Source organism: Pseudorca crassidens, chromosome 1, assembly GCF_039906515.1.
Source record: "Pseudorca crassidens isolate mPseCra1 chromosome 1, mPseCra1.hap1, whole genome shotgun sequence".
NCBI classification, from domain to species: Eukaryota; Metazoa; Chordata; class Mammalia; order Artiodactyla; family Delphinidae; genus Pseudorca; species Pseudorca crassidens.
In genome coordinates, this window is record NC_090296.1 from 85,192,698 (window position 1) to 85,209,583 (window position 16,886).

Below are 16,886 nucleotides of genomic sequence, written 5' to 3' on the forward strand. Positions count from 1 at the left end.
ATGTCTCCTAATTTTTATTGAAAACCAGACATTTTAGATAACATATTAAAGCAACTTGGGATATTAAACATCCCCCTACCTCCACCCCATGTCCTGGCTTGTAGTGGTTATTTTTTGCTTATCTGTTTAGTAGTTGGCTTGACTATTTCAGTGATGTCTATTTCCCTCACAGTGTGCAGCTTCTGATGTCACTCCTCGGAGGACACAGCCTTGGAAATGTGCAGTCACCCTGGGATGACAGTGGATTTAGCAGGGCCTTCTTTGACTCTTTTTCCCTGAGCTCTGTGTAAACTGGATGCCTTTGTTGATATCACACCCAGCTATTAGCCTTCACTAATTTCTGGCTGACTGCTCTATTTTGACAGTGCCCTGGGACATAAATTGCTCCACAGTCTAATCCAATTAAAATCAGACCCATTTATACGGGGGGGGGGGGGGGGGGGGGGGGAGGTAGTCTTTAAGGCCAGTCTTCTTTTGTTCCAACCCCAGGAGGGCTCTTATTTTAGCTGTCTGTTTCCCTGATTTTCTCATAAATTTCTAACTTGTCCATGGTTTAGCTTATTGTTCATATGGACTATTAGCTTCCTCTTAATTGCTCACCACCAAAATCTCCATTGTTTTGGGTAGAATCCTTAGACTTGAATATCCCCACACCCTGTTCCAAATAAAGTTAGTTCCCTTAGGAAAGCTTCAGAGCTTTTTTTTTACAATCTACCTCTTAATATGGGCTCCCAAGCTGGGGTGGGGTAGTGTCTCTCAGAGTAACACCCCTGCTTTACCAGCAGGGTGCTGGGCAGAGGCAGTAGCTTCTGGTCTTCTCTGCTTGCATCTGTCAGCATGAAGCTTCTGCCCTACAAGCAATCTGGGACAAAAGTGACTGGGTTCCTAGTACTCTTAGCCTGTTGTGCCAGTGGTAGAACTTGCACACTACAAATGGCTGTTCTTGCCTAGAATAGAGCTTCTGATGAGAAATGCTGGCAGCCTGCCCCTCCTGGGAAGATACCACAGCCCTAAACTGAGAGCTAGGGGAAAAGGATCTCTGTGCTCTTGGCTGCGTTCGCCCAGATGGAGCCTCCCTCCCTCTGAGCTGGAGGGGCAAGGGAGGGAGGGAGTAGGTTGTGGCTCAAATGCCACAGGTTTTCACTGCTCTTACCAAGGTTTAGTAGATTTTCTTCAATAAATATTTCTTCATTTGCTTTAAGCCTTGAGGAAAATTTCCACAGACTTAAGATGGCTGTTTTCTTTATAATTTTCTTTGGTGATGGCTGTTTTGTTGGGGAGGGGTCCATGCAGCTCCTCAGGCCACCATTCTAGAAGTTATCTCCCATACAAATTATTTCTAACCACAGTATTTATTGACCCTGCTCATCAACTTAGTTGCTCAGAGCAAGGGTAGGCGAACTATGGACTGCAGGATAGCCTGCTGCCCATTTGTTTTAATAATGTTTTATTGCTACAAAGCTATATCCATGTGTTTATATACCATCTATGGCTGCTTTTGCACTACAATAGCAGAGATGAATAGTAGAGACTGAATGGTCTAGCTTAAGACATTTGTCATCTGGTCCTTTACAGAAAAAGTTTGCGAATTCCTGGCTTAGAACATGGTTTCATGAGCTTACTTAATTATGCAAAAAAAGAAAAAAAAAGTCACTGTTCCCCTGTCCTAAAAGTTACTTAAACTTTGAAAAGTAAATGCCCTGGTTACTAAATGTGTAATTACCGAGGAATAAACTATTAACAGTGCTAAAAACAAAACCAACAGTAAATTCTAAGGTTGTTCTTCCCACGGTAGTAAAGTTATAGCCAAATTTCCACTAAGAATAAGCCAGCAAGCTACTGAAACAGAGTTTCTTTCTTCAACTGGAAACCATGAAACGCTAGTAAAGCCCATTTAAGTAAGAATTCTTAATGATGGTTTCAGCACTCTTTCTCCTCCAAGCTGTCTAAGCATGAGGTGCTTGCAAAGAGGAAAGACCTATGAAGGATGATGGTGTCCATACCCAGTAGAGAGGAGGAATAGGAATGTGGAGCTCAGCAGCTCTCCACCTCCTCCTGAACCAGACTTGACAATATGGCTTTACTATTTTGCTTTGTGTCACAAATTCAATAAGGAATGCCAAACCAGGTATAAAGAATTACTGGCGTATTCACCATTTCACTGCCCCTAAATTCACGGGTACAGATAATTAGGAATTGCCTATATTAAAGGAAACACACAACCATCATGAAATTTTACCTCTGCAACTTTTTCTGGTAGAGATACGTTGTGAATATCCATTTCTGATGCGTTTACTATGGCTTTTGTTTTTAAGAGGTAGCTAAATAGAAAATATAGAGAGAAAATATTAGTACTATACCACAGTTATAATTATCAAGGAACCAAACTTGCAATATCTGTCAAGCAAAGATTGCCTTATTGCTTATTTCCATTTCAAGGTTCATAATGTATTTTGTAGGAAAAGTATTCTCAATAAGTCATCAGAGGGACTTCCCTGGTGGTACAGTGGTTAAGAATCCGCCTGCCAATGCAAGGGACATGGGTTCGATCCCTGGTCTGAGAAGATCCCACATGCCTCAGAGCAACTAAGCCCGTGCACCACAACTACTGAGCCTGCACTCTAGAGCCTGCAAGCCACAACTACTGAGCCCACGTGCCACAACTACTGGAGCCCATGCCATTGCAATGAGAAGCCCCCGCTGGCCGCAACTAGAGAAAGCCCGCGCGCAGCAATGAAGACCCGACGCAGCCAAAAATAACGCAAAAAAATATATAATTTTTTACATATTAAAAATATAAGTCATCAGAGAGACCCTGTGCCTCATCTCACCCCTTGCCAGCCCAGAATACATGATTTAAAATTATCCTAGGACGAACTAAAGACAAAAAACCAGGGTCATATGAATAACTGTGATAAGTATAAGCCTCATAACTCTACCAGTAGATGGTGTAGCACAGAAGAAAAGTAACCACAGTTGTGACAAATACTGTTGGTTGCCTACCCCAGAGCCATTCCTCAAGTTTTTGTTGCTAACAGAACCCAGAATTTGTTTAGGGCAGCAGTGTGTCCAGTCCTAAAAGATGAATCATAACTGTTCTGGGCCAACTGTGGCAATCTTATTCCCTACTGTCACATATTTGCTTTCCCAGCTTAAGGCAACCATGTGACATAGTTCTGCCAATGATAAGGAAATTTTTGCTGATAAAGAGACCATTCCCTGTGTTCCCACACTTACCATATCCTTTTTCTTCCAGTTTTGGATGCTTATACTTGCAGCATCCAAGAGGAAAAGGCCAAGAGGACCAGAGATGCTGACCCAGAGCCCTGTCATGGCTGAGCGACTAGAACAATCCTGGAGTGGCCAACTGCCCCACCCTGTACTTGTTAAAGCCACTCTTTGGTTTTCTGTAACTAGCAACCAAATTCATTCTGATACACACAGACATAGATTTATCATATTCCCAGACTCGTGCTACCTATACTTTCCCTTTTTTTTTTTTAAATTTAATTTTATTTATTGACTGAGTCGGGTCTTCGTTGCTGCGTGTGGGGCTTTCTCTAGTTGTGGCGAGTGGGGACTACTCTTCATTGTGGTGCACGGGCTTCTCATTAGAGTAGTTTCTCTTGTTGCGGAGCACAGGCTCTAGGTGCGTGGGCTTAGTTGCTCTGTGGTATGTGGGATCTTCTCAGACCAGGGCTCAAACCTATATCGCCCACATTGGCAGGTGGATTCTTAACCACTGCGCCACCAGGGAAGTTCCCTAATTTCTACTTAATCAGAATATACTGACCTTTGAGTCCAATTCGTCATTTTGATTAAGAAATTACTTAAAAATCTCATAATGCTTTTCAAATTTATATTAAAAATTTTTGTTACTAAAAGCTTATTTCCCTAAGCAAAAACTCAATTACAGGTTGGCTGGAATAATTACTTAAAACTGTTTCTAAAAAAGATTCGAGGTTACGAATAGCACACACTTAGAGATACTTTTCCCTGTGTCTTTAAACTTAATTCTAAATAGAAATTATTTAAGAATGAACTAGAAATTGAAAGTAAAATATCAATCCATCTCAAGTACACATATCCTGTTGAAAATCAGCATTGAGGGACTTCCCTGGTGGTCCCCGGTTAAGACTCCACACTCCCAATGCAGGGGGCCCGTGGTTCAATCCCTGGTCAGGGAACTAAATCCCGCACACCGCAACTAAAGATCCTGCACGCCACAACCATCCACGCGTGTGCCGCAACTAAGACCAAGTTTAGCCAAATAAATAAATGTTTAAAAAAAAGAAAATTGGCATCGAAGAACAAAGTGTACCTAATGCGCACTGAACAACCTCATGGCAAAGGATGGGCTTTATTTTTAAGGTTGTTTGTTTTTACGGAGTCTTAACCACTGGACCATCAGGGAAGTCCCCTATTTATAAGTTTTTTTTTTTTTTAAATATTTATTTATTTATGTGGCTGTGTCGGGTCTTAGTTGCGACACGCGAGCTCTTTGTTGCAGCACGCAGGCTTCTCTCTAGTTGTGGCGCTTGGACTCCAGAGTGCATGGTCTCAGTAGTTGCAGCACGCAGGCTTAGTTGCCCCGTGGCATGTGGGATCTTAGTTCCCTGACCAGGAATCGAACCTGCGTCCCCTGCACTGGAAGGTGGATTCTTAACCACTGGACCACCAGGGAAGTCCCCCCTGTTTATAAGTTTTATTGCTCTTGTTGTCCATAGCTCAGCTAGAAACACCCATCTAAGCGCATTAAATGAGCAAAAGGAAACTTTCTGTTTTATGAATGGAAATTAAGCTTTGGAGTTAAGACATGGACTCAATTCTCAGCTCCTCCACATCTCCAAGCCCCAGTTTTCTTACATTAAGAACTCAGTAAGGGAAAAAAAACAAAAAACACACAAAAACTCAGTGAGGTAAGCATAGTACAATACCTGACACAAACTAGGCCATCAATGGCTGTTTTTGTTTCTAATAATCAAGAAGAGACTCTGATGGATGTTTCAGTTTGTTGCAATAACAGAAAAGCTTAAGTAAAAAGTAGAATTTATATTTAGAAAGACAAGAAATATCCAAAGTAATTCATGAGAAGGAACAAACAATAGGGAACTTTTTCTGACTTTATGAGGCCACATGGTCATTATTTTTTACTTTTCTTTGTGTATCTGCTTCATTCTTCTTTTTCTGTAGACAAAATTTCTCTGCATTTACATGCACGACATAGAAAATATCTACCCTAAACCTACAGCTTTCACTTCCCAACTTCAGCACCAGTTCCATCTACAGATGACCAATGTCTCTGGGTCTTTATTTCAAATTCTTAGGGTAAAAAGCCTGATTGGCTTAGCTTAGGTCAGGTCTATTCCTGATCCCATCACCTGGGAGTGGTATCACACAGGATAACAAATATGGCCACAAAGTCCCACACTATGGGAGGGAGACAGGGGCTAGGCACAAACCCCAAAAGTGTCTACTACAGGATTATTTTGCAAAAACTTACCTTCCAAAAGTTCTTGGAATGAAAGAATATCCTCTCAGTTATTCCATGGTATGATTATTAACACATGGTATGATTATGAGACATCCAAAATGATCATAATGTTATAAGACTATGTTTTGGTCCCATTGCCATCTTTTTTGTAAGAAACAGTACCTGGCTTTAGCATCTTCTCTGGTACAAACATTCTGCCTTTTCTGGAAGATGTTTTAAAATTTATTTGATAAAGAATATCTAAGTCTACTTACCACACCATTTTGTCAGTGGAAAGGCAGAAGTGACCTCTCAAGGCAGCAAGGGCAGCATGAGTAGAATACAGATGGAAACCAATGGGAATCTCACAGGAACTACAGAATAAAAGGTTGTACGTGCTGGGAGGAAAAAACAGGATTTGGGTTAAGAAAGAAAATCAAAGAACAAATACAAAATAACTCATGTTATGGACTCATTCCTAAAAAATAGGCTATGATAGGAATGAGACTGAGGAAATGTCACATTCAAGAAAGGTTAACTCAAGGGCTTCCCTGGTGGCGCAGTGGTTGAGAGTCCGCCTGCCGATGCAGGGGACACGGGTTCATGCCCCTGTCCGGGAGGATCCCACATGCCACGGAGCGGCTGGGCCCGTGAGCCATGGCCGCTGAGCCTGCGCGTCCGGAGCCTGTGCTCCACAACGGGAGAGGCCACAACAGTAAGAGGCCCGCGTACCACAAAAAAAAAAAAAAAAAAAAAAAAGAAAGGTTAACTCAGATTATAGATACCCTTGTGGATTCTGGCCACAAAAGCAATCATGTGATATGTAACTGTCATTTCACTGAAGTAATTTATATCTGAAAGCAGAAAAAGAGCTAACAAATCAGATTAACATTTAAACAGGGACCTCCCTGGTGGCGCAGTGGTTAAGAATCCACCTGCCAATGCAGGGGACACAGGTTCAAACCCTGGTCCGGGAAGATCCCACATGCCGCGGAGCAACTAAGCCCGTAAGCCACAACTACTGAGCCTGCGTGCTGCAGCTACTGAAGCCCACACACCTAGAGCCTGTGCTCTGCAACAAAGAGAAGCCACCTCACTGAGAAGCCTATGCCTAGCAATGAAGGGTAGCCCCCACTCGCCACAACTAGAGAAAGCCCGCGGGCAGCAATGAAGACCCAATGCAGCCATAAATAAATAAATTTATTTAAACAAAAAAACATTTAAACATATAAAACTACACATGACCATATAAATTAGCTACCATTAAGCCAATTTCCAGTTAAAGTAAAACAAATCGATTAGGGCTTATTAAGCAATTTATTAATAGAACTCAAATCAGGTTTTGTTTTGTTTTTGCAGATATAACAAAAAATTAAAAAATTACCCAGGTAAAATGCAAAAGAAAGAAAATAAATCATATTGTCCTAGCAAGCTATTTTATTTTCCTTTATCCTTTGAAAGATTACTGGATGAGGAATCAGGAAACATGGATTTTAGTTCTAGTTACACCATGTAGGTAAGTCACTTACCTTATTTTCTGGTATATAAGACAAATCCAAATATTACAAAAAATATTTAAGAAAAAATTAACTGTTTCATCATTCATGTACTGAAAGCAATTTAGAGTGGTTTAGTAAGGGGGAAAAATTATCTGTATAAACATACTATATGCAGTAAATGAGTACTAATAAAGTATAATAATTGCATGGCTAAAAATAGATTCATGTCAATGGACACTAAAGACCAAGCAACAAAATATAAATTTACTGGTAAATGAAGTCCCACACCACACATGCAGTACTGTATTTTTGTGACTACATTACCAAAAAGCAAGCCATGAAATAAAGTTGCATTTTTATTAATTCCTAAGTAGGAATTAATTATATCAGACAAACCACAGTACCTATAGACAAATGTCTGTAGAAACTAATAAATGGCACAGAGCTGGGACTTCCCTGGTGGCGCAGTGGTTAAGAACCTGCCTGCCAATGCAGGGGACACAGGTTTGTTCCCTGGTCCGGGAAGATCCCACATGCCGTGGAGCAACTAAGCCCATGCGCCACAACTACTGAGCCTGCACTCTAGAGCCTGCAAGCTACTACTGAGCCCGCATGCCACAACTACTGAAGCCTGCATGCCTAGAGCCTGTGCTCTGCAACAAAGAGAAACCACCACAATGAGAAGCCCGTGCGCTGCAACAAAGAGTAGCCCCCGCTCGTCGCAACTAGAGAAAGCCCGCACGCAGCAACCAAGACCCAATGCAGACAATAAATAAATAATTTTAAAAGTGTCTTTAAAAAAATAAATGGCACAGAGCAAAATGTAAAGAGATCCCAAAATTATGCTTAGCATGTAACATATAACAAATATTTCATTGAATATTAGTCTGCTAATGGCCCAGGAATGAAGGTTTGCATCACACCAGGTAAAGAACTATGATCATCTGAGTGCCTGATGAAGGCAAAAGGAATACAGAATGGGTAGTGGAAGAGGGTAGTTATAAATACCAGCTATGACCATGTGACCAGTTACAGGAATGTAATTGTCATGAATATCTCCTCATTTTGTTATAAATAGGTTTACATGTATATGTGCGTTTATGTTTTCTTCCCTTTCTTTTCCCTAATGTAACATAAGATGTACTGACTTTTTATTATAGTATTTAAGTATTAATTTTACATCATAGTATTTAAGCCATGAGATATCAAGGAGAAAAGTAAGTATCACTTAAGGACTTTATCTCCTTTTCTGGAGGAGGGTTTAGTGCGTTTTTAGTTGTATGCAAGATAGCTGTAACATGTTAGGAAGAATTACGACCTTGGAGATTAAGTATGGGTTTAGGAGATGCATGTGGATGCCAGGTTAACACGTAATGATTAAATTTGTGTGTCAGCTTGACTGAGCCAAAGGGTGCCCAGTTATTTGGTCAAATGTTATTCTGAATGTGTTTATGGGGATGTTTTTGAATGAGAGTAATATTTGAATCAGTAGACTGAGTAAAGCAGTTTGCCCTCCTTATCGTGGGTGACCCTCATCTAATCAGTTGAAGACCTGAACAGAACAAAAAGGCTGGCCCTCTCATGAAAAAGGGGAACTCCTCTTGCCTGACTGCCTTGAGTTGCAACACTGATCTTTTTTTCCTGCCTTTGACCTTGAACTGAAATGTTCAGCTCTTCCTGGGCCTGGAGCCTGTTGGCTTTTGTACTGGAACTTACACCTTTGGCTCATGGATCTCAGGCCTGTGGACTTGGACTAGAACTAAACCTCTGGCTCTCTTGTGTCTCTAGTTTATCAACCTTGTCTCTTGGGACTTCTCATCCTCCATAATCTAGTGAGCCAATTCCTGACAATAAATCTCTTCCTGCTGAGTCCCACGGCTCTCCTTATTCCAAACACATGGAACTTTCTGTCCAGTGTTTTATAAACCATCTAGATCTGTACTGTCTATTAAGAATGCAAGCCACATAAGTAATTTTACATCTTCTATTAGTTTAGCTTCAAAAAAAAAGTAAAAGAAACAGGTAAAATTAGTTTTAATATATTTTATGCTACCCAATATTCAAAAACATCGTCATCAAGGGAATTCCCTGAGGGTCCAGTGGTTAAGACTCAGCACTTTCACTGCCCTGGGCCTGGGTTTGATCCCTGGTCTGGGAACTAAGATTCCCACAGCTGTGCAGCGTGGCCAAAAACCAAAAAATTTTAAAAAAAAACCCATGTAATCAGTACTTTTAAATTATTCAATGTTTGGGGCCAAGTTTTCAAAATCTGGTGTGTATTTTGCACTCACAGCATACTTCAATTCAGAATGGCCACCTTTTAAGTGCTCAATAGCCACCATGTGGCTAGTGGCTACAGTACTGGACAGCACAGGTCTAGCTAGATGTGCTTCCCTCTAAGAAGATATTCAGAGAGCTTCTGCCTCTGGCCCCAAATGAACCAGTTCCAAGCAGGCCATCACTCCTTCCCTCTCTGTTTCCTTTGGGTGGGAAGAGGACACTCCTGCAAGGATAGGGAGTGTCTTTCAGTTAGGTAAGAGGAGCTGCAGAACTCTTCCTGATTACTGAGTACAGCAACTAAGAATTCCTATACGAACTCTATTTAACATTAAAATTGAACCAAACTGTGGTCAGAATGAATTGTCTTGCTGTTAAAACCAACACTGAAAATTGAGTAGCTTTGTACTACTGAATTCAACTGAGTACTTTGTTGTTACTTGTAAATCACACTACAGTCAAGATGCAAAGTTTACCAGGCAATATTCAAGTAACTTTCCAACTGTGTTTTCCCCCAGGTTACAGCAGAATTAGTCCTGCCATAACTTATTACAAATTCCAGGTTAAATGAAAACTTGTAATTCCTAGTTATGTCAAAGGATTGTAGTTTATGGTAAGTGATTCTCACTATACACTTAAAGGTAATTTTCTTCTTTTTCCCCTACTAGACATAACTTTCTTAAACTCACTTCACTTGCACAACCCACTAGGGAGATGTGGCCCTCATAAAGACCTTAAAACCCTCACGCAAATATCTTTTCCATTTCATTAATACATCAAGTTCGTACAAGACTCAGGTAAAGGGAGCATCCTTCCAATACATTGTATGGATGAAACAGACTTTTATTCTAGTGCAAGATAGGAATAAACTATTTTCTCCTCGTACAAGTCGGTTCCACGCTCCTCAGTCTCATTAAGTCAGGGAATGACTAGAGATCTATCTGCAATTCTCAGTACGTACCTGCCTCTGAGCGAACCGTCAATGCCAACTAGGAAGGGAGCCTCCAAAACTACATTATTTGTGACTCCTAGGAAGACAAACACGGGTCAGAAAGACTACCTATGAGGCATTGAAGGGAAAAACTCTCCCCTCCAGAAAGACTCATCATGGCCACAAAAATCATGAAAAGTGATTCGCCCCCGACCCCTGGCAATGGAGTTAATTTCCTTCCAAATTTTCATCCCGCTTTCCTCCCAGCCAGCTCCCAGCCACCCAGTAAGAAAGCGGCAGCGCTTCCCAGACGCCGTGCCCACTCACTGGAGAAGACCACGGCTGCAAGGGACCGCGACAGGTTCCAGGCGAGGTGCACAGAGTCAGCGAGCACGACGTGGCACTGCGCACACTGGAACACAGCGCATCTCTCGGGCTGCAGCCACCATGGCAGCCGCGGGCCGGACGGCTCCTCCGGCCCCAGCCCGGCGGGGCCGAGTGGCGAAGACCCTTTCACCACCTGCGTGTCCCACTCCATGGAAGTCGTAAGAGAAGGTTCATCAATCGTCTTCTTAGCGCCATCACAAAAGTCACCCCGCGGCTGCTTTGCAAAGCGCGAGCGATGCCTCCGCGGCCTAGCCGCCATCTTCCTGCAGCTGGCGCCTCAGTTTCAAAGACGCACCATGCCCCGCCCCAAGCTTGGTTCCTGGGTCCTCATTGGACAACGTGAGCCGGGTGGGGCTCTGCCGCGCACTCGTTGCCTGGACACGCCGTTTGGCGCCTTCGTGTTGGTGACGGAGGGTGAAGAACGTGCGTCTGGTGGAGGGGAAGTCAGCCTTTCTATTGGTCAACACCAGGAGACCCCGCCTTTGAGGCATTTTTAACCAATGGAAGTGCAGCTTTCTCAATTTAAACTCTGTAACGTTCTGTTTGGTCAACGCTTAGAGCGGCGCAAGAGTTTTGAACGGCGTTTTTGGGAGTGGAGGACCGATCCTCTGCGTGGTCGCCTGGATTGCAGTTCGCCATGACCGTCCCCTCCCTGGAGGAGCTGGACTCCTTCAAGTACAGTGACCTGCAGAACTTGGCCAAGAGTCTGGGCCTCCGGGCTAACCTGAGGGTACGAGGCAAGTGGCGGGTGGGGTAGGACGAGCGGCCTCTACGAGACGCGGTGGGAGGGGACCGAGCGGGAATTCCAAAGGCTGAGGCTGCTGTCCCGGCCCTGGGGCGGTAGATTTGGTTCACCGAAGGGTCCCACTAACTCTGCAAAACCGAGAGGGAGCCATAGTTTTCACCTTATGTTGAGGCTGACTTTCCTGGGGACTCACAAAGACACCGACTCCAAAAGGGTTTGTTTGGTTTCGTTTTATTGGAAGTACTCAGTTATACCAGGACATCAGTTAGGAAACGCAGGCCCAGAGAGCTAAAGGAATGCTGCATCTAAATGCCGATTAATTGTTAGGCAGTCGCGGAAATAATTGCCTTGGCTTTTGGAAAACTCCAAACAGCTAACATTTCTGTAAATTGTAACAGCGCTCCAAATCTGCTACTTAAATGGGGGACCTGGAAGAAAGGATGACTTTTAGGGGACCTCCCCCGTGGATAAGTTTTTACAACTCAGCCCTGATTTAGTCGGATCGTTCCTCTATTGATCACTATTGTGGTAGTGTTCTATTCAAAACCGGTGAGGTCTTTGAGACTTAAAAACGTTTGGGGGAAAATGCAAGGGTTCAGTTTAGGATTGGGGTTCTCTATATTTTATTTTCCCACATCATATTAACGTGTACCCTGGAGTTTTGTTCTGCCAGCTGTGGTATTTACACGGAGTGAATACCTAAATCAGTCCTCACAGATGTTTTTAAGTGGTTTAAACAAAATAATCAGGGCCCATGCACCTGTTGGGGCTGAATGATAAAGGGCTATCTTTGGAGAGATTTCTGAGCTATAGTATTTAACGGCTCCTCAATACTTCATAAACAAAATCTTAATTCCTTGGTTTAAATCTCTTAAATTTTTTTTTGCAATCTGGCTGGAATCTTTTATCCAGTGCAGCATCCAGACTGTCCTGGTGCCTTAACACTTGGCACCTTTGTCCATCTTTCTGCCTTTGCTAATTTTAATCCTTTGGCCTCAAATCCCCTTCTCTCTCCCTCTTCTTTACCTGCATGAATAATTTCCAATTACTCATCACAGTCCAACTGAAATGTCATCACTGACCTGGCACCTCGTCCCCTCCTCTTCATTCCCTTGGTCACAGATCCACCGCCCGAGTGATCCTAGGAACCCTCTGTGCCTTTAAGGCAGTATAATTTCAAGTACTTTTTCTGAGTACTTGCAGACTTCCACCTGGCACTGTGGTTATTTGTGTAGATACGTTCTCTACTAAACGTTAAGTTCCTTGAACAGGGATCTCATCCATCCACCTTGGAAGTCTTTACAGCACTAAGTGCAGTACATTTTATTTGGGAGGCGTTGGATACTTATTCAGAGCTACTATTTACAACCGCTTCTTGGGAGCACTGGAACATTACACCAGAGGGTAACTCCTTTGTGAAGAGTTACTATGGAGGTTTCCTACTTGAGTTCGGCGCTCTGTCTAACATGAAGGCCCCACAACCTTTTAGATCTCTGAAGAACTGTTGCAACTTCGATCTTCTTCTGAAAGTCCCACCTATCATTGTCTCTTGAGGAACCTGATTGGGGTAGCCATTTAATCACCTGTTTTCATATAAATGGTATAGTACAGTATTTTGTGTCACTACAGACCTCATTGCTTGCCTAGCATACAGCATCTGATGCATAGTAGGTGTCGACAAATATCTGTTAGAGGTGTTCTTTCCCAGACAAATTTGACTATACCAGGCATTCTAATAACCAACTACAAAAAGACACCTTTGAGATGATGGGAGAAAATTAAACTTGGACTAGGTATTAAATTATATTAAGCTATTGTTAATTTTGTTGCATATGATGGTGGTATTGTGGTTATGCTTTTTTTTTTTTTAAAGTCCTTACCTCTTAGCCAAATATTTACAGGTAGAATGTTACGATGCCTGGGATCTGCTATAAAATACTCCAGGAAAAAGAGGGGGAACTAGATGAAGTAAGAAGAGCACAATGTTGATAACTGTTGAAACTGGGTGATAGATACATGGGGGTTCATTGTACACATTTGAAATCTTCCATAATTAAAATGTTTTAAGTTACAGTTGGTACAGCTTAAGAGCTCGTTAAATCAATTGCCTTTTTAAAATTCTAAGTGCATAGCAAAAAAATTGAATAAATTGTTCTAAGAAATTATCAAGACTTGATTTTTTAAAAAACTTAACAGAATAAGATTTAAGTAAATTTCACCAGTATGACAAAATTCAAAATAAATTTAGAAGAGAAAATATTAACTTTCTTTTGAGACACTACTCTTTTTTAAAAAAAATTTTATTGAAGTATAGCTGATTTACAATGTTGTGTTAATTTCTGCTGTATAGCAAAGTGACTCAGTTATACATATATATATTCTTTTTCATATTCTTTTCCATTATAGTTTATCATAGGATACTGAACATAGTTCCCTGTGCTATACAGTAGGACCTTGTTGTTTATCCATTCTATATATAATGGTGAGACACTACTCTTAATGGTAAGGCAAAATGAAGGAGTCAGTTACTAAGATTTATTGTACGGCCAGGGTCCTTTTCTCACTCTTGCAAGCTTCAATTATAAAACTACCACTATTTCTACCTTCTTGCAGCTCCCTTCCCTCACCTGGCAAAACTCCACACCTGATTAAACAAGCTATGTGCTTAATCCTTGCCTGTACTAACCATCTGACCCTGGCTGGAGAAAATCCCCTAACTTTATTGACTGAACTTAATTTAAATGTGACCATAAATTTAATTTATGATTTATTTGATTCTCCTACACTTCCTTGGTAGTCATTAATTTTCCCATTATTGAGGACAGTTATTTCATATCTTCTCACCTTAGATTGGCGCCCTTCCATCACTTGATGACTTTGCCTCATAGATCATAGAAACATAGATGCAATTAAACTGAGAATTACCTCATCTTTGCATTACCAGACCCACCTGTCCCCATATCCTTTGCCTTCCACCTGTTATATGTTATGGTAAAAGGCTGCGCCTAAGGGCAGCCTTGCTGTTTGTGCTGGAGATCCCATTCCCCGCTCTGAGGCTACACTCCTGCAGTTATTCCTCTCCGCTCCATCAGTTTCCCTCACTCTGCTGGCTCATTTCCATAATGCGCCCAATCAAATCTTAATGTCATCCATCTTTTAAAAAAGAAACAAAACCCCTCTCCTGACCCACGTCTTTTATCTACTGCCCAATTTCTCTGTTCTTTTCTACTGAAATTGATGTTTTTGAGGCCACCATGCCCTGCACCTTGCAAAGCTTGTGGTCCATCTCTATCTGTCTTCACCTGCCCATCAGCAGCATTTGGCATGATTGAACCCTCCCTTCTGCTCAGACCACTTCCTTTTCTAGACTTCTTTGATATTTGGTTTTCTCCTGCCTTGCTAGCACTTCTTTCCAGTCTCCTTTGCTAGTTCTTCCTCTGCTAAATCTCTAAATGTGGCGTATCCCAGGGTTCTCTCTTGGGCCTTCTTTTCTCTAATTGTGCTTCTCCCTTGGTGATCTTATTCATTCTCAGAACTTTAGATTCACCTGGAACTAATGACGCCCAAATCCATACCTTCAGTAAGACCTCTCATCTGCTGACTTGTGCAATTAAGTGCATCGTAAACAGCATGATCAGGTCAAAACAATGAAGATCTATTCCCTGTGTCGGTAAATGATTGATTCCTCCCTTCACTGCCCACACCCATCCATCCTGGTGAGCTCTTCCTCCCAAGTATCAATACACCTGAAATCTGGCCTGTGTGCCATCTCCAGTGCTGTAAACCTGGGCCATGACACCCTCCTTTCTTGACCACTGCTTCAGGCTGTCTGCTGGTCTCCCTGCCTCTACTCTTGCCTTAAAATAATATTCTCTTGGTAGTTGGGTGATAGTTGAAACTTAGAATATGTCATTTTTCTGCTCAGTTCTCGTCAAATTTTCCTTACACCTAAAATAAAATCCAAACTTCTCCAAATGTAATGTGAGAATCTTGGGTTGATCCTGATTTGGAGGGAAAAAAAATTTTTTTAAGCTAAAACTGGAGACAATTGAGGAAATTTGATTTTAGGCTATGTATCAAAGGACATTAGAAAATTACTACTTTTCCTAGGTAATGCATTAGAGGTTATGTAGGAAAATATCCCCTTATTTTTAGGAGATGTGGCTGATGTATTTAGTGGTAAAGTATCATGATGTCTGGAACTTATTTTCAACCAGCTTGGCAAGAAATACATATGAATGAGAAAGAAAGCAAATATGAGACGATATTAAGGGTTGCTGAATCTACGTGAGGAGTATCAGTGTTTACTAGACTATTTTGACTTTTCTATAGACTCGACAATTTTATAATAAAATTTTAGTTAGAAGGAAGAAATCTACACTGCGTGCTGTGGCCGGTAACCCTCTTCTTGACCCAGGTCACCTCTTTGGTCTCCCTGCCCTCCACTCACCCCAGTGTTCACTGTGCCCCCCGCACTGGCTTCTCTCTGTCCTTCAAATTCACCAGCCCATCTCTGGGCTTTGTGTTCCCTCTGCTGGGAATGCTCTTCCCCTGCATCTTCACCTACTGCCTCATTCACATCTCAGCTCAAAAGTCACCGACTCTGAGAGGCCTTTCCTGACCATCCTAACGCAGGTTGTCCTCCCCTGCCTCTACCCTGAGCCTCCAGTTTTGTTTTTGCTTCCTAGCACCTAATGTCATACCATTTATTTTTGCTTACTTGGTTAATAGGGTGTTTCCCCAGTAGCCTACCTTTAGAGGTTCCTGGAGGGCAGAGACCTTGTCTGTTTTGCTCACCACTGTCTCTCCAGTGCCTGGAACAGGTTGTTGAGGTAGTGCATGAAAATGTGCTGATGCTAACATCGGCACCTCCAGCTCAGCTCCCCCAAACATCACCCCCCATCATTCCTCCTGCTGTATGCCCTCACCTGGCTCTGCTACAGGCCCTTCATTTCGTCACTGTTGCATATTTGAGGTTTTCATGGCATTTTAAGATGTTCTAGAAATCTGAACAACATAGAGCCTATGATTAACAATACTTTAAAATTTGCTAAGAGGTTAGGTCTTATGTTAAAGGCTCTTACCACCAAAAAAAATCTAAAGCGGGCAGTAGGAAACTTGGAGGTGATACATTTAAGGCAGTGATGACGGGTTCACAAGTGTATATTGATCTCCCAGCATATCAATTTATATGTATTAAATATCGACAACTGTTTGTATGTCAGTCATACCTCTGTAAAGTGATTGAGGGAGAAAAAAAGAAGAACCAAGAATGCCTAAATTCTGCCCTGCCAATCACTCACTTCCCAGAGAAGACCCGAAGAGAGGTTCAAGAAACAACAGCAAGTAGAAAATAGGTCTCTCCTTTATTACTACTAGCCGGTGTGGTGCCTGATATCTTGATGCAGAGTGTTCTGGTAAAACTCACAGCCTGAGCACAGCATCTCCTGTGCCCTGAAGCCCAAACCAAATCGGGATCTCTGCCATTCTCACCTGAACACATGGCTGATGGTAAATGGTAGGAGCAGAGAAGAGACGAGCCCGGTGGCTGGGCCCCCCTTGAGAAGAAACTCT

The 16,886-nt window shown here is 42.2% G+C and overlaps 2 protein-coding genes across 3 annotated transcripts in view; one reads left to right on the forward strand and one right to left on the reverse strand.

The window, feature by feature from the left end:
• The window catches only part of OIP5 (Opa interacting protein 5), a 16,579-nt gene extending 5,753 nt beyond the window's left edge, over positions 1-10,826 (reverse strand). Inside the window, exons 1-4 of the mRNA XM_067743801.1 lie at positions 10,508-10,826; positions 10,211-10,277; positions 5,749-5,871; positions 2,240-2,321 (exon numbers count right to left, since the gene is read on the reverse strand). Of these exons, the coding sequence (XP_067599902.1) occupies positions 2,240-2,321; positions 5,749-5,871; positions 10,211-10,277; positions 10,508-10,826 (591 nt within the window). The remainder of the gene's footprint in view (positions 1-2,239; positions 2,322-5,748; positions 5,872-10,210; positions 10,278-10,507) is intronic.
• NUSAP1 (nucleolar and spindle associated protein 1) overlaps positions 9,845-16,886 on the forward strand; it is a 33,883-nt gene continuing 26,841 nt past the window's right edge. The window contains exon 1 of one of the 2 annotated variants that reach the window (XM_067743745.1): positions 9,845-9,862. In XM_067743745.1, the coding sequence (XP_067599846.1) occupies positions 9,860-9,862 (3 nt within the window). In that variant the 5' untranslated portion in view covers positions 9,845-9,859. Of the gene's footprint in view, positions 9,863-11,110; positions 11,298-16,886 lie in introns of those variants that run through there. The other variant, XM_067743736.1, reaches the window with a different exon arrangement.